Below are 26973 nucleotides of genomic sequence, written 5' to 3'. Positions count from 1 at the left end.
TGTTTTGTTTTTTTACCTTTTTGCTGATGTTGCTGGACTATTCACCAATATAGGCCAAAAAATGACGAAAAAAATCTATATCAAAATGCGTGTCTTTTTCCGGTGACCAGCACATTTCTGTTGATGACTCATTCTGCACTCGTGGGCAGATACAAAAAATTAATCCAATGAAATTTTGATAACTGTTGGAATTATTCCCCCCACCCTCCGCTATTTTTTTTCTAGCATGCAGCTCAGGTCTTACCTTGCAAGGCAGCTGGATTCGCAAGATCACGATCACGCGAGAATCCATCTTGCCAGGCTTCAAGTTATGCGTTTGTGGCCGAACCACAGTGATGCGGACCAATCAGCATCCTATGAGGGCAGCCACGGGCGTGGTTTAGGTGTTCGTTCACAACAATGGCGGCTCCTAAAGAGGCTAGCGTAGATGCTGCTATAACATCAGTTATTAATGAACTGGAGAGTATTTCTTCATTGAAAGAAGAGCAAAGAACGGCACTGAAGGCTTTTCTGAATGGAAAAGATATTTTCGCTCTTCTCCCGACGGGCTTCGGCAAGAGTTTGATTTACCATCTGGCTCCACTGGTAGTGAAAAAAATGGTTTGTTGATCTGATTAGTTGAAGTTAGCTCGTGATAGACAGATGGTTCATCTGATCACCTGCCTGCCCTGGTCCAAACAGTTTCCAAGGAAAACTTCCCAGATTCCTCTCTGGGGAACCATCACCTTATCGTGGTGGAGAGGTTTGTGTGTCCCTGTGAACCTGGGAGCTGTGTTGTCTGGAGCCTTGTGCTCCTGGTAGGGACTCCCATGGCAAAGTGGTCTCAGGAGAGGGACCAGACTATGAATGGTTCAAAACCCCCAACTTCGTTCTTTTCCGGAGTTGCCCAAGGTGTGAGGCGCGGGTGTGGGGATACTCACAAGTCCCCGGCTGAGTGCCGATACATTGGAGTTTACCCTGGTGGACGAGAGGGTCACCTCCCTATGCCTTAGGGTTATGGGGGGGGGGAACTCTGACTGTTGTTTGTGCCTATTCACCGAACAGCAGTTCGGAGTATTCAGCCTTCTTGGAGACCCTGGATGGAGTCCTGCATAGGACTGCTGTAGGGGCCCCCATAGTTCTACTGGGAGACTTCAATGCACACATGGGCAACAATGGAGAAACTCGGGGCGTGATTGGGAAGAATGGCCTCCCTGATCTGAACCTGAGTGGTGTTCTGTTATTGGACTTCTGTGCTAGACATGGATTGGCCATAACAAACACCATGTTTGAGCATAAGGATGGTATCAGAGTACCTTAGGCCGAAGGTCAATGATCGATTTTGTTATTGTGTCATCTGACCTGAGGCCGCATGTCTTGGACACTGGGGTAAAGGTGCCGACAGGCCAGAAGGGCAGCAGCCTCAGCTGTGGCGGAGGCAAAGCAGTGGGTGTGGGAGGAGTTCGGAGAAGCCATGGAGAAGGACTTTCGGTTGGCCTCAAAGAGGTTCTGGCAAACGGTTCGGCGCCTCAGGAGGGGGAAATGGGGACCCATCCAAGCTGTATACAGTAAGGATGGGACACTGTTGACCTCAACCGAGGAGGTAATCGGGTGGTAGAAGGAGCACTTAGAGGAACTCCTGAACCCGACTAACCCACCCTCTATAATAGAGGCAGAGCTGGAGGCTGATGGGGGATCAAGATCAATTTCCCTGGAGGGAGTCACTGAGGTAGTGAAACAACTCCACAGTGGCAAAGCTCTGGGGATTGATGAAATCCGTCCAGAAATGCTGAAGGCTTTGGGTGTTGAGGGGCTGTCATGGATGACATGTCTTTTCAACATTGCGTGGAAGTCTGGGACAGTGCCTAAGGAGTGGCAGACAGGGGTGGTGGTTCCCCTGTTTAAAAATGGGGACCAGAGGATGTGTGCTAACTACAGAGGTATCACTCAGCCTCCCTGGGAAAGTCTACTCCAAGGTGCTGGAAAGGAGGGTTCGGCCGATAGTCGAACCTCAGATTGAAGAGGAACAATGCGGATTCCGTCCTGGTTGTGGAACAACGGACCAGCTCTTTACTCTCGCAAGAATCCTGGAGGGGGCTTGGGAGTATGACCATCCGGTCTACATGTACTTTGTGGATTTGGAGAAGGCCTATGACCGGGTCCCCTGAAAGATATTGTGGGGATCCCCCAGTCAGAGCTGGTTAATGTGGCCAGGGAAAGGGAAGTTTGGGGCCCCCTGCTGGAACTGCTACCTCCGTGACCCAACCTCGGATAAGTGGTTGAAGATGGATGGATGGACTTCCCAGATGGTTCTGTGTAACAAACCATCTGGCGCGTCAGGCTAGCTCAGTTCAGCAACATGGACGAAGGAGTGTTTCTGGCTGCTTAACTCTTTTCCCAGACAGGCGACGGAGGCGGAGAATATTCCTCTACAACCGAGTGCAGACTGCTGTCCATGTTTGATCTGAGCAGGTTTGACGTTGCGCCCACATCTGCAATATACAAATAACTCCCACCCTCCACACTTCCCACCCTAACTTTCTGCTTCATTCGGAAATATGTCAATACACAGAAGCAAATCACTCTCCATGCCACTTAATGGGATCTTTAATGCATTTCTTTTGAGAAAAAGAGATATAGTACAAATTTGAAATATATGATCTTATCAGCCAGGAGGATTTAAGTAAAAGCGAAGTACATAAATTGAAACACGAAATACTTGAATTGTTTTATGGTACATTAATAATAATAACCTTTATTTTTATAGCACCTTTCATACACAAGTGAAGAAGCAGGTAGCAAGTTTACTAGTTGAAAACGTTTACTCGCTCACTTCATCGATTCACCATTACTCAGGCCGAATTAGACAACAAGCTTTAGGAAAATGGTGAAAACACACAGCTGGTCCACGTGTTTGGCTATTTGTTTATATCATTACATCTCACGGAAATCTCCACGTAGCACACGTTAGTTTCAGGATTGGTTACAGAGTCTGAAATCGCTTATTGTTTGAGCTGCATGAGGAGTTTTATATAAAAAATCAGCTGCCCTATTAGCCTAAAACACAAAGTGGCGTTGCAACAGATCAGTGTGTCCCATCCTCACTAACTAGATGCTGTAGATTCTCCCTGTTTGTCCAAATTAAATTAGTATGGTCACTGGTGGGAAATATTGTCCACACAGGAAGTGACCGATCCAAACTGTAGGTAAAGTCCAAAAGTCCAAGAAGAAGACATTTAAGACGTTTAATGACGTCACTGCACAGGATTTCTGGTTAATGAGGTCCTTCAAATTTAAAAAAAAATGTGCGGCCACTTGGGACTGCCAAAGTGCAAAGTTGCCTAGTGCAGCTTTAAGTTTCTTCATGTATGCTTCCCATTACATTTAATGATTGAGAAAACACCATTGAAGAAAACGTTGGACAGTCTAGTCTCCTGAAAGGAGTTAATTTGTTAAGGCTATTACACTAGTCAGTAATAATAAGCATAAATGTCTTACAATTTGTTTCAGAATGGTGTTGTTGATGTCCTCCATGCCGATGCTGAGAGGAAGCTTGTAGCCGAACCCTCGACCAAACTCCACCATTTGGAGCTGGCTGGCATTGTGGACTCCCTCCAGGGCAACAGTCAGCAGAGCATGGACTCCTGCAAAAAAATCAGACAGGATGTTTACTTCATGCACCTCTCCTCCTCTAATGGCTTAGCAGGATAGCTGCAACCATAATGTATGACATGTTGCTCTAAAGCACAAGGCTATAGAATATCTAATGTTGGATGAGGACATGTAGACTGACATGTATAGTTTATAGTATGTCTTACAAAATGTCTTCTCTGCACCAGTGTCACCAAGACAAATTCCTGTACATTTACTATACATTGTTGTCAAATTGATTCTGATTCTGAATACTGATTGTATACTGTAAAGCTCAACATCAACAATGATACCTTTAAAACCTTAGAAAGGTTTAAAACAGAACATAACAGAGCTACTTCATAGAAAAAAAAACAGACTCTACAGTATATATAAATAAATAAGAAACTGACAATGAAAATCTATAATCATCCCAATGTTATACCAGGCTTTCTAAGTTTTATCTTTGTTTTGGTCAATGTCTCTGTGTTCACCGCTAATTTTTTCCAAAACAAACGCCCGGACAACGGATATCTTGGATTGAAAATTAATTGAAATGAATGAAATGGACAGACACAATGGATCAATGAGTCAATGAGTGCCAGCGAGTTTAAACAACCACAGGAAAATCAATAAAGAGCATTTTTTCTGACTGACAACTTCCTGGATACTGTCTGAATTGTCCTGATGTGGTAAACGCCACCCACACAGCCCTCTGAGCAGGTCTGAATAAATGCTAAGAATTACTTGCAAAGACTATCTGAGCCAGATCTACTAACGACATCATTATTTTGGGGTTTGGTTTTACTTCAATTAAGAGTAATACAAGATGAGGATTAATACTTCTGTATCTTTGCTTGGCAGAATACAAAGAGTGAGTGAGAGTAAAACATTCTGGAAACACCTCTGCATCCCCCAGTTTTTACCAGATTGTCGTAGAAGCTCTGATTCTTGCTCCATTTTCATCACGTCTTCATCAAGTCCATCTGAGAAGATCACCAGCACCTGAGGGACAAGGTCAGTCACATGTTAGACTGTTAAATCTAAGAGTCCTTGGAAAGAAAATTACACACCACCTTATATACATTTACAAATCATTGTGATACAACAATTTGTTTCAACAAAGCGATCTGATATTCCAACTGTGATTGTGATTCCCCTGAAGCACGACTCAGTGTCCTTTCAGACTTTTCAGACGGTATGCATTGGTAACCATTTTATCTAATCTGAATACAGTATCAAATCTGCTTATCGAATCTGAATTGAATCCCTTATTGAACCTTTATACTAGCCTGGTTCCAGACTCCTGAATTGTGTCCCGCCCACTCTTCAGATTTTGCCAATCAGCGCTTTTGTGGGCAGGACTAAAGTGCAACATTTTTCATTATGAATTAATATTTGTTGAAATCACCCCCTTAACCAACATATTGTCTTTGCAAAGACAATATTTTTGTCAAAAACGACCAAGATTCTCGGTGAAGTTAGTAAATACACCCAGCATCAGTGTCACTGAAAATAACGTCAGAACGGCCGAATACGTCAGTTACTAGTGACCAACCTCCTCACACACAGAAAACGGCTGAATAATGGAGTGGTAACAAAAGCCTGTCAGTTCATCTGCTTGCCTGCCTGCTCATCTGCCCGCCAGCCAGCTCGGTCCAGATCACCTACACCACTCCACCTTGTTGCCTTCTGCCTCAACCCATCTCTTCGTCTCATTCCCCCAAACCAACCACCCACCTTCCAATAAACCATTTTGCTCTTCCATCCACCTTTTGTCTGTGTCTGCATTTGGGTCCAAGAAAACAAACCGTAACAGAACAATCTGGCCACAATGGACCCAGCAGACACTGACACTCTGCGACGTGATCAAGACTTTGTGGTCATTTACCTCCAGGGCTCCCCAGCGCACTCAAGCCCCTACCCTCTCGTGCCTCGGCAGAGGAAGAAAGCTCTGGGGGGTTTCAGCCCCTTTCCCTGCCCGCTTGTCTATCTCTCCTGCACTCTGAATCCCCAGCACACTCAAGCCCCAACCCTCTTGTGTTCCGGCAGTGGAAGAAAGCTCCGGGAGGTTTCAGCCCCTTTCCCTGCCTGCGTACCTTGCCCGTTTAGCAGCCTTGTGTGCTGGGCCTGCTAGTCACCAGCCAGCCTCTTTGTCAGCTAGCTTTAGGCCTACTAGCCACCAGCCTATCTCCCAGTCTGCTAGCTTTGGACCTGCTAGCCTTCAGCCTGCACCTCGGACTGCTCGCTACCATTCTGCACTCCAGTCAGTTACACTCAGGTTCATGAGCCTACAGCCCTCCTGTCCTGAGCCGGTTAGCCCACTTCCTGCCCGTCTTGTTCCCGCCTGTCCTGGTGTGGCATTTTCTGAACCCCAGGAGTCTACTGTGGAGCAGCTGAGGAGCCACCATGACGTCCAGCGGTCACCCTATGAAGGGACTCACCTAGCCATTTCCACGGGGAACCGTGGAGTCCCCAAAAGGAGGCGAGGTCCCCATGGCTCGCGACGTCATTGGCTTTCTCAACAGTCCAGCACCACAGAGTCTTCATTCCCCAGCGCCTCAGAGTCTCCGTTCTCCAGCGCCTCAGAGTCTTCATTCCCCAGCGCCTCAGAGTCTTCGTTCCCCAGTGCCTCAGAGTCTCAGTTCCCCAGTGCCTCAGAGTCTTCTCTCCCCAGCGCCTCAGAGTTGCCGCTGCCCAGTGTCACAGTGTCTCTGCTGCCCAGTGCCACCGCTTGTTTCCAGCCTGTTCTGACTGGGCTGCAGCAATCCCCTGTTCTTCCTGAGCTGCGGCGGTCCCCTGTTCCAGCACTGCGAAAACCTCCTGTCTCTGCTGAGCTGCAGCAATTTCCTGTTCCTGGTGAGCTGTAGCAGTCTCCGGTTCCCAGGCTGCAGCTGTCTCCTGTTCCTGTTCCAAACCAACCACCCACGTTCCAATAAACCTTTTTCCTTTTCCATCCACCTTTTGTCTGTGTCTGCATTTGGGTCCAAGAAAACAAACCGTAACAGCACAATTCTAACAAAAATGTAGCCGCATGCGGCAATGAACGGGGTCCAAGCACAATGTGCTAAATTGTACAAAGATGAGAAACCTTAGCTCATAGAGAATAGTGCCCTCATGTGACCAAGTGTCTCAGGACTTGGCAAGTTACCTATCTTCAACACCTCTTCACACTCATTAGCACTACACAGTCACAAAGCGACACTTCAACTACTGGTCATTTGAGCACCTCAGGTACAATGGAAGTGAATAACATTTGTAGTTTGGGGTTTGAACTCACGACCCTTACCTCCGAAGTTGGCATACACACTGAGTCAGTGACACTCTTGTTGTGTTTCTCACAGTATAACTTTTGGAGTGCTTGGTTTTAAAGCTGATGCATTTTAGAGAACTTTGATGGTCTTAATGTCCAAGAATATATTTTCCCAGTGTTATCATGAAATCTGCTTGAACAAAGGAGGCAGCGGAAAAACTTTACAATTAAATTGAACACATTTTTTGAACTCACAATCTTGTGCACTGTAGACCTGTGCCTTTACCACTAGGCCACTAGTGTTGGTATTACACAATGGGGAAACAAGAGAAAGGGACACCAATGTTGAAATTCAACTGAATGAGACCAAGCCTGTGTTGTGGTCATTTAAAGTTAGAATATTGCTATAGCATCAACTATAGGTACAATACCACCAAATTTTGCATGCTACCTCAGAGTTGACCCGTGCACATATGTACCAAATTTGTTTAAGGTAGGCCAACAACTTCCTGACTTATGGCAATATGTATATGTTAGGCCTCACCTACACATTTTGAAAGCCAATTGTACCAAAATAGTATGGAATATCAAAAATCGTTTGACAACTTTTATGCAGGACAGTCCAGATATTCTGTATGCTAAATTTGGTGAAGATTAGACAAAATGTGTAGGAGGAGAAGTGAAAAATGTGCTTTAGACTAAATTCAAAATGGCAGAAGACCTTGTGGGCTGAAATGGGAGAGGCCTATATGGACAGATATGGCTTGACCCAAGAAATCCAGCAATCAATTAATTTTGCTTCTATGATATATACATTTTTGCATATTGGCTCATATTGGCTTACATTGGTATTGAGGTATCTTTGTGTATGCAAGCCTTTACTTTATCTCTCAGGCTCACCTTCACCCCAGCGTTGGACTCTGCCTTCAACTTGTTTCTGAAGGAGTGCAGCAGAGCCGTGTTGAAGTAGGTGGCCTCAGACATCTGATGGGCCATGACCTTCTTCACGACATCCTCATTGTAGCCCTCGAAGTTGAAGTCATACAGGGTTCGTCCATCACGACTCACCACTCGGAAGGCGATGTTGGGCTTGATGGGGAAGGGACCAGCGCAGCACAGAAACTGCAGGGTAGAAACGTAGCGGACAATCTCTGGCAGGACCTTCTGGAGCTTGGTCTGGCCGCTGACCAGGAGCTGACCAGGAGCTCCAGTCCTTTGAGAAATATCAAATCCCATGGCGATATAAATGCTGCAGGCTGCAGGAGAGAGACAAGTGTCTTTAACATTAACAATCATTCAAGAGAGAGTGAGGAGAGAGGAACGAAAGGGAGACAGACAGAGAGACAAAGTCACATTTCTCAACTCACCAGATGGATCCAGGATGGGTTTGGTTTTGCAGATGGTATCAATCACCTTTTGCTTGATGTTTGCCAAGCTGCCAAAGTTCTCCACAGTGAATAGCCTCTCTGGGGTGCCAGTGATCTGCAGGAGCTCCATATCGTGGACTTCTCCGATGCCGATGACAAACACCTCAATCCCCAGAGCCCTGAGACGGTCGACTGCATCCTCCACATCATCCTGCGAGTTGCCGTCTGTGATCAGCACCAGATTCTGGGAAATTCCAGCGGAGATACGGCTACCCCGCGACGCCCGGAAATAGTCCCGAATGAAATCCAGGGCCAGTCCAATGTAGGTGCCTCCGCCGAGCTGCGTCAAGTCGAGGATGTGTTTGTTCACTTCTGCCTCGGTGTAGTACTGGTTGAGGTAAAACTCCTTCTGAGGAGTGTTGTTGAACTGCGCGACTCCAACGTGCACAAACTCCTCACTGATTTTGAAGCTGCTCACCAGTTCTGTTGTAAAGGTCTTCATGATGGTGTAGTCATCTGGGCTGATGCTGCCTGACTGATCCATCAAAATGACCAGGTCAGCCTTCTGTTTCTCACAAGCTGCCAAAGCAAAGCAAGGGAAGGTCATTTAAATGTGTATGTGCACACATTGTTGCTAATAAGTACAGGTACCATTAAATAAGTCTCAATGTACTGTAACAATACATAAAATTACAAAGTACCATTATGCGAAGAAGGGCGGAGACACTTTACTTGCGCCCTATCAAACTTCCTCACAGTTTACAGTGCTTGAGAAAACCATTTTTCATAGATCATGACTGTTTAGAATTAACACAGTGAAGTCAAAGTTGTATCATTGTGAAAAAATAACTTTAAAGCTCTATGTGATGACTTGTTTGTGGTAAAACATTCACTTTTAATTACTATTAGTGTTGGAGTTTTCCTTTCCATCAACCTAACATGAGACTCTGAACAGACCATTCTGAGCGGCGGTGTGTTGATAGAACACTGGAGGGAAATCGTAGTCACACAAGAAGCAATCTCGGAACCCATCGTCTATCCGTCTGACGACAGATTAGACTCTGGGAGCGACGGCCAATATTTCGGGGTTTCCGGTGTAGCCTTGGTGTGGCCAGCGGACATCCGGGCCAAGACTTCCTCTTCCGTGCGCCGGTCATTGTTTACAGTCCGATTAGCAACTTGAGACGTGAGAATGGAGTCGGAGTTGAGAGACGACGTCTCATATGGAGATATCTGTTCATAGAGATTAGCTGAAATGTCGTCTGGACCTAAAACACCTACAAAAAGTATCGATGTTTGTGTATTGTGTGGAGAAACGTTCGACTCATCGCGTCTCAAGTTGCTAATTGGACTGTAAACAATGACCGGCGCACGGAAGAGGAAGTCTTGGCCCGGATGTCCGCTGGCCACACCAAGGCTACACCGGAAACCCCGAAATATTGGCCGTCGCTCCCAGAGTCTAATCTGTCGTCAGACGGATAGATGATGGGTTCCGAGATTGTTAGTAGACACTAATGCTAACTACCATGGCCGTGTTAGCATCATTGCTATTACCCTGTTAGCTTTTGTGAGTAGCATTCTACAATGGCAGACACGGCATTTTATCCCAAGCATCTTACAGTATTGTGAGTATTTCTGTGTATTTTATCCCAAGTAGCAAGGAGTGTAAGGAGTGTTTAGCACACGCTTGTTTGTTGTCTGACGTCATTAATAGTGCGAAGGCAGTAAAATCGACCAGAGTAGCTGCTGACATGCCAAGTTATCACATGCAGATTTAATTATAAATCTTGACAACTCCCATAATCCTCCTCCCTCACGCAGAAAGAACTATACATCAGTGCCACAAATTCGCCATGAGATTGTACCGAATTTGTCCTTGTTGCATCCTACCTGGCTTAGTGATGTTGCAGAGGACACGAGAAATATTTGCGTATAGAGTTTCGATGGCGTCAAAATTGTCCACGTAGAAAACCCTGGATGTGTCACCACCAGCCATGATCTCCAGCTGAGTTATGTTGGCTCCTTCCACTCCGATACTGAAGACATGGATCCCATTTTCTCGCAGCGCCTCGGACGGCGCAACCAGGTTGTTATGGTCTGTAGCATCGCCGTCTGTGATCACCATTAGAATCTGAGGCACCTGGGAGCTCGCGCGGCTGCCATATTCAGCATCAAAGAACTGTAAGGAATAGTTCAGAGCCTTGCCCGTGTAGGTGCCCCCATTCGGTAAGTTTAAAGCTGCTATGGCATTAAGAACCTCTCTTTTGGAGTAATACTGGTTGAGAGTGAACATGGACATCGGGTTGTTGGAGTAGAGAATTACCCCAAAGCGAGTCAGCTTCTCGCCAACAGTGGTTTGGTTCACCAGTGACTCCATAAAATTCAGCATGCTTCTGAAATTGGACAGAGTTATGCTGTTGGAGCCATCCACCAGGAAAATAATATCAGCTACTTGTGTCTTCTTACATCCTGGTTGAAGAAAAAAGACAAAGAGAAAGGGATGGGGAGGGGAGAGAAGGGAAGTTGAGGAATCAATTAATAGTTAAATTCCCACATGTAAGTAAGACAGGACAAGTGTGTTTTCATGGTAAGAAATCACTAACTTAACTTTTAATGCTGCAATGTGCATGTTCAAAAACAGAGATTTCAGTTAAAATTGGAAAAAACTAAAATCCACAGACCTTAACTCACTCTTTCTCTCATGCTGACATGCTGACGATATGTGGATGTGGACAGCAGAGAGGGGCAACGTCCCCTTCTCTGAGAATTTAGCTGAATGGATGAACATCTAAGCTTTTTATATGTTAGACTCTTACTCTACAACTGTAGGTTTTTTGCATTACGGCCTGTAGTCAGCCAACTCACAGATTATTGAGACGAATGCAAATATAGATGATCCTGTTACTCCCTGCAAGCATAAACTTAAGCTAGCCAAATGAGAGCAGGGATTGACGACAGGGAACTTCCCCCTTGGGGGAAACCTAGAATCAGAGCCTACAGGTGGATGCTGGGGTGGAGGTGGGGATAATGAAATGTTGTATGGTGAGCAGCAGCAATAGCTGAGCAAATGCAAGCTATGGATCTTAGGATCAAGCAAGGTCATTCTAACATTATGTGGAAACTTCTATGTCTGGGCCAGGCACTAGCCGCCATGTGGCCATTCCCCTGCTAGGCACCATTGACCATGGGGAGTATACTATTTAGTGAACCCCAATATGTGTGCCATCCCTCTAATGGCAGTATCCAGAGCGATGCAATCTGCATACCCAGCAATCCACCTGATATGCAGCAGCTGACCAAAAGTAAGCTGCAGATGACCAACAGCCCATTTCAGTCAGGACAACTCACATATTGATAATAATATTCTAAATGGGTATGACATGCAATAAGTGTTGGCAGAATAGATCTGCTTAATAGCTTGCTGCTGCATATGCATTAGACTTAGTCAGGGAGTATATAAGCCCCCAAAGCAGCAGACCTAAGCCACCAAAATGAGTGTGCTGCAATTATGTGCCGTTTCCTCAGCATATGAATTAATGCAACCGTGATCAATATGGAACAGTAGAAACTGCCTATATTATGGGTGCCTGGGCCAGCTTAGCCAAATGGCTTATCATCTAATGATCAACTCTAAATGTATGCCTGGGCCAGCTTGGCCAATGGCTTACCTACCTAGTGGCCTATCTATATGAGCCTACCCTTTAAATGCAACGCTGCCCTTCTCACTTGAGCATTTAAGGTCAGCAACTGCAGAGTGCCCCCTGATGAACATATGGCAAGATATGTGCTCGCAGTATTGCTTTAGTTGACGATGAAACGTTGTATGGTGAGCAGCAGCAATAACTGAGCAGCAGTGATCGGCAGTCTGAGCAGCGTAGCAGCACTATGACAATGCGAGAGAGAGTGAGCAGGTGCAGGTACCTTAAATAGACCGCCTTATTGAGAGGGGGGCAGTTGATAAGAGTTGCATTCACGTGTCTTGCAGTGTGACTTGCTTCATTTATGTAAAATTCATACTAAATGCAAACTAGAGAATTTTATATATTGTACCTTTAATATTTGATTACCAGTTATATTGCAATAATATCAGCAAGCTTAGGTAAGGGGGGAGGCTTGGATAAGGAAGGTCAATAATTGAACAACACTATTTTAATACAAAACAGACCATAATATATCTCCAGGGTTTTGATAGGGTTTTTGATTAATACCAATGACTCTACAATTACTTGGCCAGCTGCTGAGATACACATTTCGGCCTGTACTCCCCACCCACTGGAGTTCAAAGACACTTCCTAATCCCCCCGAAAGAGGTTGATAGAAGTCATAGATGCTTAATGCCCCTTTAAAAGTCAATTTCAGTGGAATTACCCATAAGTATTCAATCTCATTTGTGTAATATTCCCAATCTGCTCTCACCTCCTGGGGGATTGCAGAGCTCCATGGCCACCTCGCTCTCCAGGTCCTTCAGTGCATCAAAGTCCCTCTCAGCATAGGTCCTGTCCTGTGAACCGCTGATCTCCAGCAGCTGAGTGGTGTTGGCGTTCACCACCCCGATGGCGTAGATCGTGACCCCTTTGGCTCTCAGAGCCTCAGCAGGACCTTTGACCTCGTCCTGAGACTCGCCATCTGTTATCACTACAAGTATCTGCCTCAGGTTTGGACGGCCTCCTCTGAATACATCAAAATACTGTGAAACATCAGAAATGGCTCCACCTGTGTGCGTGCCTCTGCCTATCTGTTGCATATCATCTATAGCTTTCGACATTTCACCTTTGTCATAGTAACGGTTGAGAGGGAATTCCAATCTTTGGATAATGCTGTACTGCATGACGCCGATGTGCACCTGATTCTGCCCGATGACAGACTTGGTGATGACTGATTTCATGAAGTCTTTCATTTTCTGGAAGTCCTGCATGTTGATGCTGCCGGAGCCATCAATCAAGAAGACAAGGTCAATTGCTACGCCTTTGCAAACTGTGGACAGAATAACAGAGAAATGTTGGTGCAGTGTTCATATTTTTCGCTTGCTTTTTCTCTTGCTCTCTCTTGCTCTTTACAGAGAAAGTGTCTAGCTAGCTCAAACTAAACACAATCAACAGTGAACAAAATAATGTAGGACGAACATAGCGAAAAACACAGGTAGGCAAGAGCAGATTAAGCAAGACAAACAATCTACCTATTCTACATAGCCTAACCTACCCGGCACCCCAGCCTTAGACCCTAAATGCACACAAGGAAAAACTCCCAACAAAAGTGCAGGTGCAGAAGTGCAGGTGCAGAACAGTTTTTTACAGACAATGAAGAATAAGCTGTGAAGTAGAAAGAAGAAGAAAAAAGAGAATAGACTGTGTCGAGCCCAAGCCAACGGTGCTAAGGTAGGTCGTATGATTGCGAGAATAAGTAGGTTTTGAGTCTAGATTTGAAGATTTCGACAGAATTAGCTCCCCTGACTGTAAGGGGTAGCTGGTTCCAGAGATAGGAAGGAGAACGCTCTACTGCCTGCTGATTTTTCTTGATTCTAGGGACAATAAGATAGCCAGCATCCTGATTGGAGGGCACGAGGGAAAATATAAGGGATGATGAGGTTGGATACATATGCTGGTGCAGGCCCATGTAACGATTTATAAGATAACAGAAGCACCTTAAAGTCAGATCTAGCTTGAATTGGGAGCCAGTGAAGTGAGGTTAGGATTGGAGTAATGTGGTCAAAGTTTCTAGTTCTAGGCAATACATGCCTTTTAAAAGAATAACTAGTTTCTCTTACCAACTGGGAAACAAATGTCTGTGATAATGTCGTCCTTAATGGTCTTCAGGGCATCAAAATCATTGACACTGAATGTCTTCTCTGGGCTTCCAGCAATCTCTTCCAGCTCAGTCTCGTCTGCGTTTTTCACCCCAATGGCGTAGATGGTGACGCCCTGCGCCCTCAGTCTCTCTGCAGGAACCTTGACCTCATCTGCAGACCTCCCATCGGTGATGACAACCAGGTACTCTGGGACTTTGTGACCTCGAGTGGCCGCTGCTCTCTCAAAGTTGGGACCCATGAATGACAGCGCTGCTCCTGTCTGGGTCCCACCTGTTATTTGCATAATATTCTCCACAGCCTTCTCTAATGAGTTGACATCTGAGTGGGCTGTCAGGTCAAATTCCAAGACAGGGGAACCTGCATATTTTGCAACCCCCACGCGGACATGTTGCGGCCCAATACGGAACGTACGAAGAAAGTAAATGATGAAGTTCTTCATGTCTTTGAAGTCTTTAGGGTAAATGCTTCCTGACTGGTCAATCAAGAAGAAGATATCTGCTTCATCTGTTTGTTCACAGCCTGAAAAGTAAGGGAAAGCAAGAATACCGCATATTGAGGTTATTTTCTCCACACATTCAATTCTCTGCTTTTTCTCTTTACAGCAATTGACTAAACTTTATATAATGCTATAACAACTAACATTATCCTTAAAGCTACACTAAGCGATTTTTTCTGACCACTAGAGGGTGACAGAAACCGCATCATCCAGATGAATGTAGACTATCTACAGAATCCGAACCATCTCGCTGATGTAGGCACAAGACGACAGGAAGAAAATATGAAACGAAATGGGCAATCAACAACCCACCACACATCATAGTGACAGAAGCACTTCTGGTTGTGTGGAATGTAAACAAAGACAATTTTGATTTTTGCAAAGGCTATATGGGACTCAAAGACCAAACCTCATATTGTTGGAGGTTATCTGAACATCTGAAGCATTATATCAAAAAGAGATCAAGTTCAACATTCATTGACGGACTCCAATCTGGATTATCTATGTCTAAGTGAATATTGGCTAAACAGTAATATCCCAACACATATGATTGATGTACCTGGTTATGTTTGTTTTAGAAAAGATAGATTGACGGGCAAGGGGGGCAGAGTATTGTTTTATATTGGAGATACTTTTAAACATATTTAAATTAATTTGGACCCGCATTTGGAATGAATGTTGACTCTATATAATCCTCCCTCACATGGTGCTTCATTTTATCAGGATTTGGATGAATTACTTAACAGCTAAATTGCCACTCTGAAACCATCTTTCAAGGAAACTGTAAACTGGTTGGACAAAAGCAGTAAGCAAAAACTTGAAAATTATCAATTCAAAACAATTTTCACCAAATAATCGAAGGACCGACAAGACTTACTAAAGTCAGTAAAACCCTTATTGATTTGATATTCATGAATAGAACTGAGCGAATGACAAAAACATATAATTTAATTACAGTTCTGTCCGACCATAATATGACTTTAATTGTTAGAAAATTATTCAAAAAACGTCTACAATCTTTCTGCAATGGTTCGTATTAACCAGAGTTTGCAGGCATCCCCAAGAATAAAATAACACAATTTGAAAATGAATTACAGAATATTAATTGGGATAATGTTATGCAAATTTACGATTTAGATACCTGCTGTGCTACAATGATGAAAACACAACAGAATTGATTCAGAAATACACTCAGTCATTGAAGCACCCATGACGTAGTAGGGCTTTACCATGGCTGAACAATGATATTTGCCAGCTGACACACATGGACGAAGAAATAAGGTAGTTGGGGTGTTTTTGCATACTGCAAAAACCTGTTACTTCATGCAACTGATCACTGAATCAGAAGAGAAAAGATTGCTGCTCTGGAAACACCTAAATATTTTAATCAACTAAATAACTAATCAAGTGCCTAATCTACAAAAATCAACAGTGGAATTGAACATAAATGGAATAGTTAGTAATGATAGTATGAAAATTGCAAACAAATTTAATGCATTTTTTTTCTAACCAGTACAGTTAAGATACACTGAGAGACCACTCATGTCCATTTAAGAGGTAGATCAAAGTGACATTGGTACAGTTATCATGCAGTTAAGGCATTATAAGGCCAAGGATAATGTTGGCTTGGATACCTTTTTTATAAGTATTTTTGGATTTGAAAAAAGCATTTGACACGTGAACCATGAAATTCTCTTAAATAAACTCAGAAAATGTAATTTCTCAAAATATGCAATAACTTGGTTTGGTCTTATCTTGAATGCTGAGAGCAGTGTGTTAGAATACATTCTACCCAGTCATCCGTCCAAACTTGCCGAATGGGCATTCCACAAGGTTCAATTTTACTTTCTAGTTTACATATAAATAATTTACCCGACAGCTGCAAAACAGTTAGCTGTCAAATGTATGCGGACGACACAATTATACACGTCTCAGCAAAAACCCCTCAGATGGCAGCAGAGACGCTTTCAAAAGAAATGTCTGGTGTGTCACAGTGGCTTCGAAATAATTATCTGACTTTGAAATATAACAAGACAGTCTCAATGTGCTTTTCAATAAAAAGAAAAGTCAATGGAAATTTTAGAATAAAGATTGATGAGAAAGATAAGATAGATGAGGTACATCAGTTTAGATTTTTAGGTGTTGTTTTAGATTCCCAGCTTAAGTTTCATAAACATGTAAAGAGGTTGTGCAAAACTGTCAAAACAAATTTAAATTGCTTCCGCTTAATAAGACAATATACAGTATACCTCTTAAGGCAGCACAGCAGTTTATGCATGCCATGATATTTTCTCATTTATCATATTGTATAACTGGTTGGGGCCATGCCAACCAAACAACAATTACACCCATTAGGTCAAAGGTTCCCAAACCTACGGAGAAATATCGGCGGTTACTAGTCTCGCTTTGCCAGATTTTTCTCCTACTGAAGGTTACATGTCCGACAATGACAATTTAAGAGGCAGGTAGCAAGTTTACTGGTTGAAAACATTTACTCACTCGATTCATTGATTCGCCATTAAGGCTCAATTATGCTCAACATTAAATACGTATATGGATACGGATGGAGCCTTCTGTCCGTACTCTGCGTTCATTTCGTCTGTATTTGTGCACGATTTCTGAAAGCTTACGGATACAGACGCAACGGAGCAGTACCACCGCAGTACCACCGGAAATTGTGGGGGCAGTGTAGCCAATAGTTCAAGCGAGACACGACGAAGACATGTTGTTTGTTGTTCACAACAAACATGGCGATGGTGGACAGAAACTTTTGACTCTCTACTGCCCTTTCGTGGATGTATTGCTTAACATCCATGACCACTTAAAGGACGCATGGAAGTATGCGGGCAGTGGCGGTTACATCATTTTAAACGGATGTATTTATTTTTGTACGTAAAGGGAGCATAAATGAGCCTTTACTCAGGCCGAATTTGACACGCTTTAGGAAAAAGGTGAAAACAACAACAGCTGGCTGCTGTGTGGCTATTTGTTTATATCATTCTCTGTGCTACGTGAAAATCTCCACGTAGCACACGGTAGTTTCAGGATTGGTTACAGGGTTTGAAATCGCTTATTGCAGGTTTAAACTTTGACTTTATCTTTTCAAAAATTATAGATTTTGTTTAAATTAAAGTGACCAAAGCCACTGTTAAAAAAACACTGGCTCAAACCTTCTTTTATGCCTGCTCTCCTTGTATTGATTGTGATCGCTTGGCGAAAGATGTTATGACACAGGATCTTCTGCAGGCTCTGCTCCAGGGTTTTCAGCTTGGCGAAACTGTCCACAATAAACACGTGTTTCTTGGAAGGATAAGACGCCATCTGTACCAGCTCAGTCTTGTTGGCATCTTTGATCCCTACGGCATAAACAGTGACACCATCACGGCGGAGATCGGCGGCCTCTTGGCTCACGACATCTTGGGATTTGCCATCTGTGATCACCACTGCCACCTGCTGAATGCCCCGGCTTTTCCTGCTGCCTTTCTCCTCGATGAAGACTTTCTCCCGAGCAAACTTCAGAGCAAGTCCAGTATTGGTACCCCCGCCTCCATTGTAAGGCAGGATTTTGATGAACTGAAGGATCTCGTTCTTGTCGTTGAAGGTGTTCAGGTAGACCTGTGCCGTGGGCCTGTTGCTGTACGTGATAATGCCCACTCGGACTCTATTCAGACTGACGACTAGGCCAGCCACAATCTTGTACAGGAAAGTGCGCACCAGCAGGAAGTTGGGAGTACCAATGCTTCCCGACTCATCAACGATCAACACAATGTCTGCCAGTGGGGCTGCTTCGCAATCTGTGAAAGAGTGTGTAATCATTGGTTAGGGGTAAAATGATTAGTACAAATTAACTCTAGCCCTATCTACTACTCAACCCCTCAGATATCATTGAAGATGAATAATAGTAATTAGGTAGACAATCTGTAAAATAGCGCCTACATTTGGTTTGCAAATTTGCAATTCATTGTCTTTATAGTCAGTAGTCAAGTGAATAATTCTGTGATGATAAAGAAACCTTCCTTACCTCTTGTAATAGCAGTCACCTCCTCCTCAGTCTCAAAGAGAGTCTTCAAAGCAGGTACAATGTTGGCAGACTGGTATATGTATGGAGCAGTGGCTACTACCCTCATTTCATTCACTGTTGCAGCACCTAGGCCTATCCCCACCACTGTTACCCCTTCAGACTTCACCAAACGGGAAGCCTGAAACACAGCATCATCCGAATCCCCTCCAGACACGACAACCAGGAACTGCCGGAAGCCTTTGTCTTCCCGGCTACCTGCTTCACTTGTGAAAAAGTTAGTGCTGGCGTACTGCAAAGCATTACCCAGGTTGCGTGACTCATTAGCCTGTACTTGTTTCAGACTTAAACGCTGGACAGCAGTCATGGTCTCCTCTTTGGTTTTGAAAGCACTGAGGAGAAATTCAACCTCAGGCACTTGGCCAAACTGGGCCAAACCAAAGCGGTGGGCAGAAGCTCCAACATTGAGTTGGTTGACCAGCTGGATGAGGAGGCTCTTGGTCTGCTGGAAGTCTGCCGGAGACAGGCTTCTGTCCACCAGGAAGAAAATGTCTGCAAACCTTTGTGCCAAGGCTGAAGAAACAAACAAAGAAAAAACAGTTGGAACAGAAATGAATTAGTTATGTTGTTATCGGAGAGGGAAACATTTTTCCTACAGGCAACAGTAGGTGGTAAATCCCAAAATGTACTTGCCATTGCCACTACTGTACCAGCCAGATAGATTTTTAGAATAGATTATGATCTCCAAATGATGATTGTTTACCTGCCAACGTGGCTGGTAGAGTAACTTGCCAGCCACTTTGACTATTTTACCAGCCAATTTGATTTTTAGAACAGAATAGGACACCAAAGTAGACTAATTTACCAGCCACAGACAAAATGTACCAGCATTTAGCTGTTAGCTGATAATAATTCCCCATTCTGGTTCCCACCGTGGTTTCCCCTGCTGTTAAATAGGTAGATGGTCCCCCCACACACACACACACACACACCTGAAACTAATTTGTTTACATTGCTGTCAATGAAGACTTTTCATGTCACATAGTCTAAGTTGAGTTGCAGAGACCTGCCAAGAAAACATTTCTGTTGATTACTGGTTAAACAACATAGAGGAAAGAAAGTCTGCACACTGTAGTTCCTTTTTGCTACTTTATTAAATAGCAGCACAAAGTGATGCTTTGAGCACACTGCTCTAGTCTGAAGAAGAGGAGTGTGCACAAAACATGTGCTATTATTCTTCTATCTGCTATATATTTCTATTCTTATTGTAGTCGTCTTATTTCTTCCTTTCTTCTGACTAAAACTGCCTTCCCATGATAGGAAATGCACAAAACTTTGCAGAGTGGTTTAGTCCTGTCCAAAACTGTGTACTTAAAGGAATAGTTCACCCAACAATGAAAATTCAGTCATTATCTCCTCACCCCAATGCCGATGGGAAGTCGGGTGAAGTTTCTTAGTCCACAAAACACACTTCACAGCAAAACAGCATTGCAGCATTCTCCTAAACCACCGAAGTTGCTGGGGACTTGTCTTAAAACGTAAAAAAACAACCGAGAAAAAAACATAAAATGGCTCCATACAGCTCGTCTGGCGTAATCCATGTCTCCGGAAGCCCCGAGATCCCAAGTTGACTTGAAAAGACGTCATTTACACCCTTTTTTTTAGCCGAAATCTTCACTGTAGCCGCTGAGCTCAATGCCGCGTTCACGTTACCGCGCACCTCGTCTGAAGTGGGTGCATGAGCTCGAAGGCACATACATACGCCGCTAGACGAGATCAATGATCTCTCCATACCTCCGTGTTTACACTGCTACCCAGAAGCTAGCCACACACAACAGAGAGAGCTCTGCTGAAGATGCAGTCGGATCTAACGTTACATTTTTGGTCTTTGATCTGTTACCTAACCATTGTAGCTTCTTTCAATAGTGCCAATATGTAAAACAACATATCTTTCTGTTTTTGTTGTCAGACGACTGCGCAACTGTGATCAAGGGTCACAAAATGCTAACCAAGGCTAACGCTAATTTCTGTACTGTTATTTCAGGCCAGTTTAGACCAAAGATCCGCGACTAGACGAGTTGAAACTTGCAACTACTTGCAATGCGCTAAGTCTGCAACGTTCTGAAATCTGCCAGTTTACACCAATGCATCGCATGTACGCACCTTCGAGCTCGTGCACCCACTTCAGACGAGGTGCGCGCTAACGTGAACGTGGCTTTGAGCTCAGCGGCTACAGTGAAGTTTTCGGCTAAAAAAAGGGTGTAAATGACATCTTTTCAAGTCAATTTGGGATCTCGGGACTTCCGGAGAATTGGATTACACCGGACGAGCTGTATGGAGCCATTTTTTTTTTCTCTGCTGTTTTTTTACGTTTTCAAGACAAGTCCCCAGCAACTTCGGTTGTTTAGGAGAATGCTGCAACGCTGTTTTGCTGTGAAGCTCCAGGACTGTTCTGTGGACTAAGAAACTTCACCCGACTTTCCATCGGCATGGGGTTGAGAAGATAATGACTGAATTTTCATTTTTGGGTGAACTATTCCTTTAAGGTTTGGGCCAATTGCCCTAATGGTGGCACTACAACAACTGTCCAAAGTTTGAAACTTAAAAATCAGCTGTACATGCTATGGGTGTGTAACTCTCTGAGGATGTAGACCCAAGTAAGAGGAGTCTTTTGTATGCTGCTACCGAGTGGAAATTATTGAAGTCCATCACCCGATTTTTTGTAAGCTGTAAAACTTTCTACTTTTACATTGTTCAAATTTTTATACGTAGACGAACATTTTCTATCAGTTTTTAAATTTCACCAAAAAATAAGTCTACAGCGCAGGACTGACTGTAAATAGTATTGTACACATACATGTACCACTGTAAGATCTTGCTTAATAAATTTCCAATCTACATAACAATAAATGTCATAATTTACCGGTCATCATAGATGAAACATGTAAAATTTCCTGAATTGTAACCATAACCCTCAAAACAATGAAATTTTGACAAAATGTTGAATTTGGCTGTCATGTACACAATGGAAGTCAATGGGAAAATGGAGCATTTTCAAATGTTGACTTTTCCTTAACAGTTAGACTAATCCTCCTGAAAATTGTGCTCATAACGTGGCTTGATTTTCAGATTTTAAGCTTATTACATTTATGACAGTCCTGGTTAAGATTCTTGAAAATAAAAATAAATTTACAGTTAAAACTGTTTTTACTTGATATTAACATTTTAAAAGATTTTCAATCTGGTTTTAGAACTGGCCACAGTACCATTACTGCTGCTATGATGGCGACAAATGATCTCATTGGTGCCTTAGACAGAAAACAGCATTGCGCTGCCTTATTTGTGGATCTATCCAAGGCATTTGATTCAGTGGACCACAAATTGCTGCTGAACAAACTTAGGCATGCTGGTTTCGGTCCTAAGACTGTTAAATGGTTCCGAAATTATTCCGATCGAACTCGCACAGAGTTCAATCTACATCAGATTTTCTTGGGATAACTTAAGGGGGTTCCATTTTGGGACCTATTTTGTTCTCTATGTTTATACATGACTTGGGTAAGAACAATCAAGCAAATATACACTTCTATGCTGATGACACTTTCATTTATACACATGCTCCCTCCATAGTACAGGCGGCGCAAGAACTTCAGACTGCATTTTAGTCATTACAAACTGCTCTGCTGAGTTTAAAATTGGTTATAAATCCTCAGAAAACGAAGTTCATGGTCTTCTCTAAAGTTCGCTTACAGTTGCTTGATGATCTTAGCATTTTCACGTCTGATGGTATATCCATTGAAAGGGTGCCCTCGTACAAGTACTTGGGTATATGGATAGATGACAAGCTTTTATTTAATGTACACATTGCTAATCTAGTTAGGAAGCTCAAAGTGAAGACTGGCTTTTATTTTAGAAGTAAATCTAGCTTTACTTTCAATGCCAATAAAAAACTTGTGGAAGCTACTTTTCTGTCTGTGATTGATTACGGTGACATATTGTATATGCATGCAGCCTCCTCCATCTCACAGAGCCTTGATTCAGTGTACCATGCATCTCTACGTTTCATTACAAATGCAAAGTCCCTTACTCGTCATTGCATTCTTTATGATTTGGTGGGTTGGACATCACTGTCCACCCGTAGACGACAGCATTGGTTTATTTTTTATCTATAAAGCAATACTGGGTAAACTTCCAGCTTACCTCTGCACCCTCTGTCTCAGAACTGGTAGCTACCAGCTATGCTCCTCCAAGTGGTTGTTTTTTAATGTACCCCGGGTCTTGACAGATCTGGGGAAAACTGCATTTTCCTACTATGCACCTTGGGCATGGAATAATCTACAAAATGATCTAAAATTAGACACATTTATATCCATTGATGAATTTAAGGGCATCATAAAAAATGTGATGGAGACATGTCGTTGTTTTTCTGGAGAGGCCACTGTGTTTGAATAGCTGTTCCTCTGTTTTATTGTGGATTTTTGTATATCATGTTGTATATACTGCATTTTAATATGTTGTGATTCTGCACGGCTGCTACCTTGGCCAGGTCTCTCTTGTAAAAGAGATTTTTGATCTCAATGGGACTTCCTGGTAAAATAAAATAAATAATTGAATTCTGCCCTTATTGTCAAGCACAGCCTTTATTCAGTGCCATGGCCTGTTAGGGGCCAGCCAAAATGAAGTTATGATAGACTGATGCATATGTTCATCAATAAAGTGAGCAAATAAATTTCAGATTTAGTAATAATTTGATTGTCACAAGTTGCTGTATTTATAGTATGATCTTTTTCTAGTGCATATAATTTTGACTTCTGCTAATAGGTGATATGGTAATAATTTAGTTCATGATGCCTAATCTTTCATGCTAAAAGACTATGCTGATATGCTCATGTTAATGCAGCCTATTGTCATAATATATAAGTTCTTCTAACTTCTTATTTAGGCCTAACAGATTTCATTTCCTTTTTTCCTGAGCTAAGCTGTTCCCAGCCACCTTATTGCTGCTTGCAGCTATATTTGGTGTTCTTGTTATTAGTGCAAGGTAACTAAATGGAAAACAATCTCACTATGATTCCCACAATTGTTTGCCTTACCTAGCCTCTGATCCTCCATGGAGACACACACAGTTTGCAGCAGACTGTCAGTCAGTCTCTGCAGAGCGTGGTAGTTATCGATGCTTGACAGGAAGCGCTGGTGGGGTCGGTTGGTTATGGCCTGGAGCTCCGTCATGTTGGCTGCTCCCAACCCAATGCCAAACACAATGACTCCATGCCTTCTCAGGAGATGGGCGGGCGCCACCACGTCATCTGCAGAGTCCCCGTCTGTGATGACCACGGCAACCTGAGGTACCCGCTGGTCAGCACGGCTTCCAGCCTCTGCAGTGAAATATCTTTCCCGGAGGAAGGTGATAGCCTTGCCCGCAGCCGTGCTCCCTGTTCGGTAGGGCAGGTTGTCTACTTCGGCCAGCAGGGATTGTTTGTCCATGTGATCCTTCAGCAGGAACTCCTGGTGAGGCTCGTTGCTGTACTGCGCCAAGCCGACCCGAACTTTGTCAGTGCCGATGTCTAGGCCCTCAATGAAGTTGCGAAGAAACTGCTGGATGCCGATGTTGGTGGAGCCATCGACCAGGAAGACGATGTCAGCCACACTGGCATTGGCACATGCTGAACAGGAGAGAGAAGGCCAGCATTGAACATCTATAGACTACTTTTCACACAATTAGTATTGGACTATCCAAATATGGGGCATGAATGAACCCTTGAACAAGGCCCCATCCCCAACTACTCTTGTGGAGCTGCTTAGTGGCCAACAGTAGCAGATTGTTGTACTGGGCAGCTCCCAGTATGAATGTGTGGAACTGGATGAATGCAAACCAAGGCATTGCATGTGTACTCAATTATATGTTCTTAAGCCTGCACACAAGCTGTTTGCTAGCAATATGTATTATCCTGAACCATGGTACAACGCACACAAGAACTTTTCATTGTTTTAGAGAAATTCTGTTGGTCAAGGTAATTTCTTTTTCACTCAGGTAAATTTGAACAGGATGTCACTGCAGGGAAATTCTGTTGGCCATTGAGATTTCTGAAGAAAAAAAAACATCAGCATTTCTATTTTTCTTGACGCTATCACCATCCAGATATATACTATAGCTACTAAAGTTGGATCTTGGAATCACCACGAGCTGCGTGCTATTACACGAATTACCTTGAACCGATAGAAGAAGTTGTCGTTTGGCTGTCGTCAGACACGCTGTAGACATGCTGGTCATGCGGCTCGTTCGCTATCTCCCTCAGCTGTTCTTCGTCTACCTCTTTGATACCTATTGTGTACAAAATAATTCCCCTACTCTTCATCTGCTGGGCGTTGCCAGCCCTACTTCCGGCTCCTTCCACAAAGTGCTTGGTCAGCATGAAATCTAAGCCCAGCCCTGTCTGGGTGCCAACCCCCTTGTATGGCAGGTCGCTGATGTACTGGAGGATGTCTTCCTTATTCTGGTAGGTGGTGAGCAGGAACTTGGTGCTGTACTGGACCAGGCTGATGCGGACATGGTCAGACCCAACGTCAAAGCTGTAGACCAGTATGTGCAGAAACTGACGGATCTGCTTAAAGTTCTCAGTGCCGATGCTCCACGACCCGTCGACCAAGAAGACGATGTCGGCCACCGCCTCTTGAGTGCAGACTGGGAGGGACGGCAGAGCAGCCGATCGTCAGCTCACAGACAGGTTTTGCAGATGGAGAGCTGCAGGGTGCTACTACAAAACTTCCCCCCAGGGTGGGTCTTGTTCTTGGAAGTGTGTCAGGGGTGCAAAAGTGTCAGTATGATCTAAAACTACAAGTAATGAGTTCCACGTGTTGTGTGCAGGCCGGGGGAAGGGGAGAGCAGCTTGTTGTAGGGTCATGGACAGTTTTTGGATGGGAGCAGGGATCTACTGTGAAGCACTTACCTCCAGGGTGGTTCTTGGAAGCGTGCCATGGGTGCAAAAGCGTGAGAATAATATAGAAGAAAGTGGTGGGCTTACACCTGGTATTAATTTTCCTCAAACGGTGTTGATAGTGTATACAGTAGCACACAGGCTGTTGACCCAACCCTATTCAGGATGGAGGTTGGTGGCTGGAATGAATCAGTTGCCAACATCCTTTTGCCTTTCTTTGTCACTTATGCTACGTTCAGACTGCGGGCTACAAAGCGACAGGACATCATTCATTTTCAATGGAAGCCAGCGACACAATGCTACAAACGCCAGAACGTAAAATGTAGCCGCAAGCGCAGCTACAACCTGAAGTTCAGCTGGCTTCAACTTTTTTCCACGCTCTGATGACGCGGAGAAGCGCAAACAAATCAAGGTAGTGTAGGGTCGTTACATTTATGTTATTACGGTTTACTTCATGAATTAGAAGAACGAGTATTTGCCAAATAAAATAAAAAGGAGACAAATGCAACTCTATGACAGTCTGGTATTATCAGACATTATCAGACATTATCGAACCGTCAGCGACCACCTGAACAACACTTTTCTGCACCATTGGCAACAGTGTAGCTTGGTACGCCAGGCCGTTCTGTAGCTTTTGTAGTCCGTAGTCTGAACGTACCTTAAAAAGAGTTCAACATCAGTTCATCGCTTCAACTCTACACTTCTACGTACCTTAAACGCCTGGCGATCAGTGCCATAATGCCCCTTATTGTGTGCTATTGTGAACCAATTAATGCATCATTTTACATGTGGCCAGCAGCAAAGAAACACATTTCCGTGCAGGGTTAGTAATGTTGCTCTTGAGGTGCTCGTAATGAACATGAACTTCATAACTCACCACTCAGATCTGTTCTGTAAGGCCCAGTATGTGTGTGTGAACAGGTGTGTGTTTTTGTTGCATATGTGTGTGTTTCTGTGGGCAGGTATATGCATATTTTGGATATTTTCTGCATTATCGAATGCTTAAATGAGGCACATTTGCCTTGATCCTTTACGTTCTGGTATGCAGGAAGTTAAGTCATAGCTGGGTAATCATACCCACCTGCCGTCTGAGCAGCGTTGCCATAGAAACACACTGCTATGATGAGGCTGAAGAGAAGACTCCGCCTCCTCTCCATGCTGGAATGGCTCTCACGTTTCTCTCTACCTACAACACAGAGAGACTCGAATATGACATGAATACAGAGAACACTTTTACCCCCAGCATATCACGTTACCATGACTGCATACATTTACAGTATGGGCGGCCCCAGTGGGAATGGAACCCCTAACCCTGGCTAGTGTTAGTGCCTTGCTCTACCCAGTGACCTACACAGGACCACAGGCTGATAATGAGCCTACACTTCTTGACTGAAGAGGAACTACTGTATGTTGAAAATATAAGGAGCAGTGTGATACTTCATGTCTGTCAGATATATTGCATAGCACACAGTCTCTTTAGCTTTACTTCCCA

The 26973-nt window shown here is 43.8% G+C and overlaps 1 protein-coding gene across 1 annotated transcript; it reads right to left on the bottom strand.

Moving 5' to 3' along the window:
• Positions 1-647: 647 nt before the first annotated feature.
• On the bottom strand, positions 648-26638 carry LOC139654073 (collagen alpha-6(VI) chain-like). The gene is given in 15 exon segments (XM_071531095.1): positions 648-794; positions 1342-1488; positions 3478-3625; positions 4532-4614; positions 7763-8118; positions 8230-8808; positions 10120-10698; positions 12646-13203; positions 13994-14554; positions 17702-18325; positions 18553-19122; positions 23640-24209; positions 24754-24788; positions 24790-25228; positions 26563-26638. Coding segments are annotated over 15 exon segments (5472 nt in total).
• Positions 26639-26973: the final 335 nt, after the last annotated feature.

This window comes from Centroberyx affinis, unplaced genomic scaffold (genome assembly GCF_046629955.1).
Source record: "Centroberyx affinis isolate AG114_WGS23_722 - 3 ecotype Tasmania unplaced genomic scaffold, CSIRO-AGI_Caff_v1 ptg002032l_1, whole genome shotgun sequence".
In the NCBI taxonomy this organism is placed as follows: domain Eukaryota; kingdom Metazoa; phylum Chordata; class Actinopteri; order Beryciformes; family Berycidae; genus Centroberyx; species Centroberyx affinis.
This window is presented reverse-complemented; position numbering and strand designations above follow the sequence as displayed.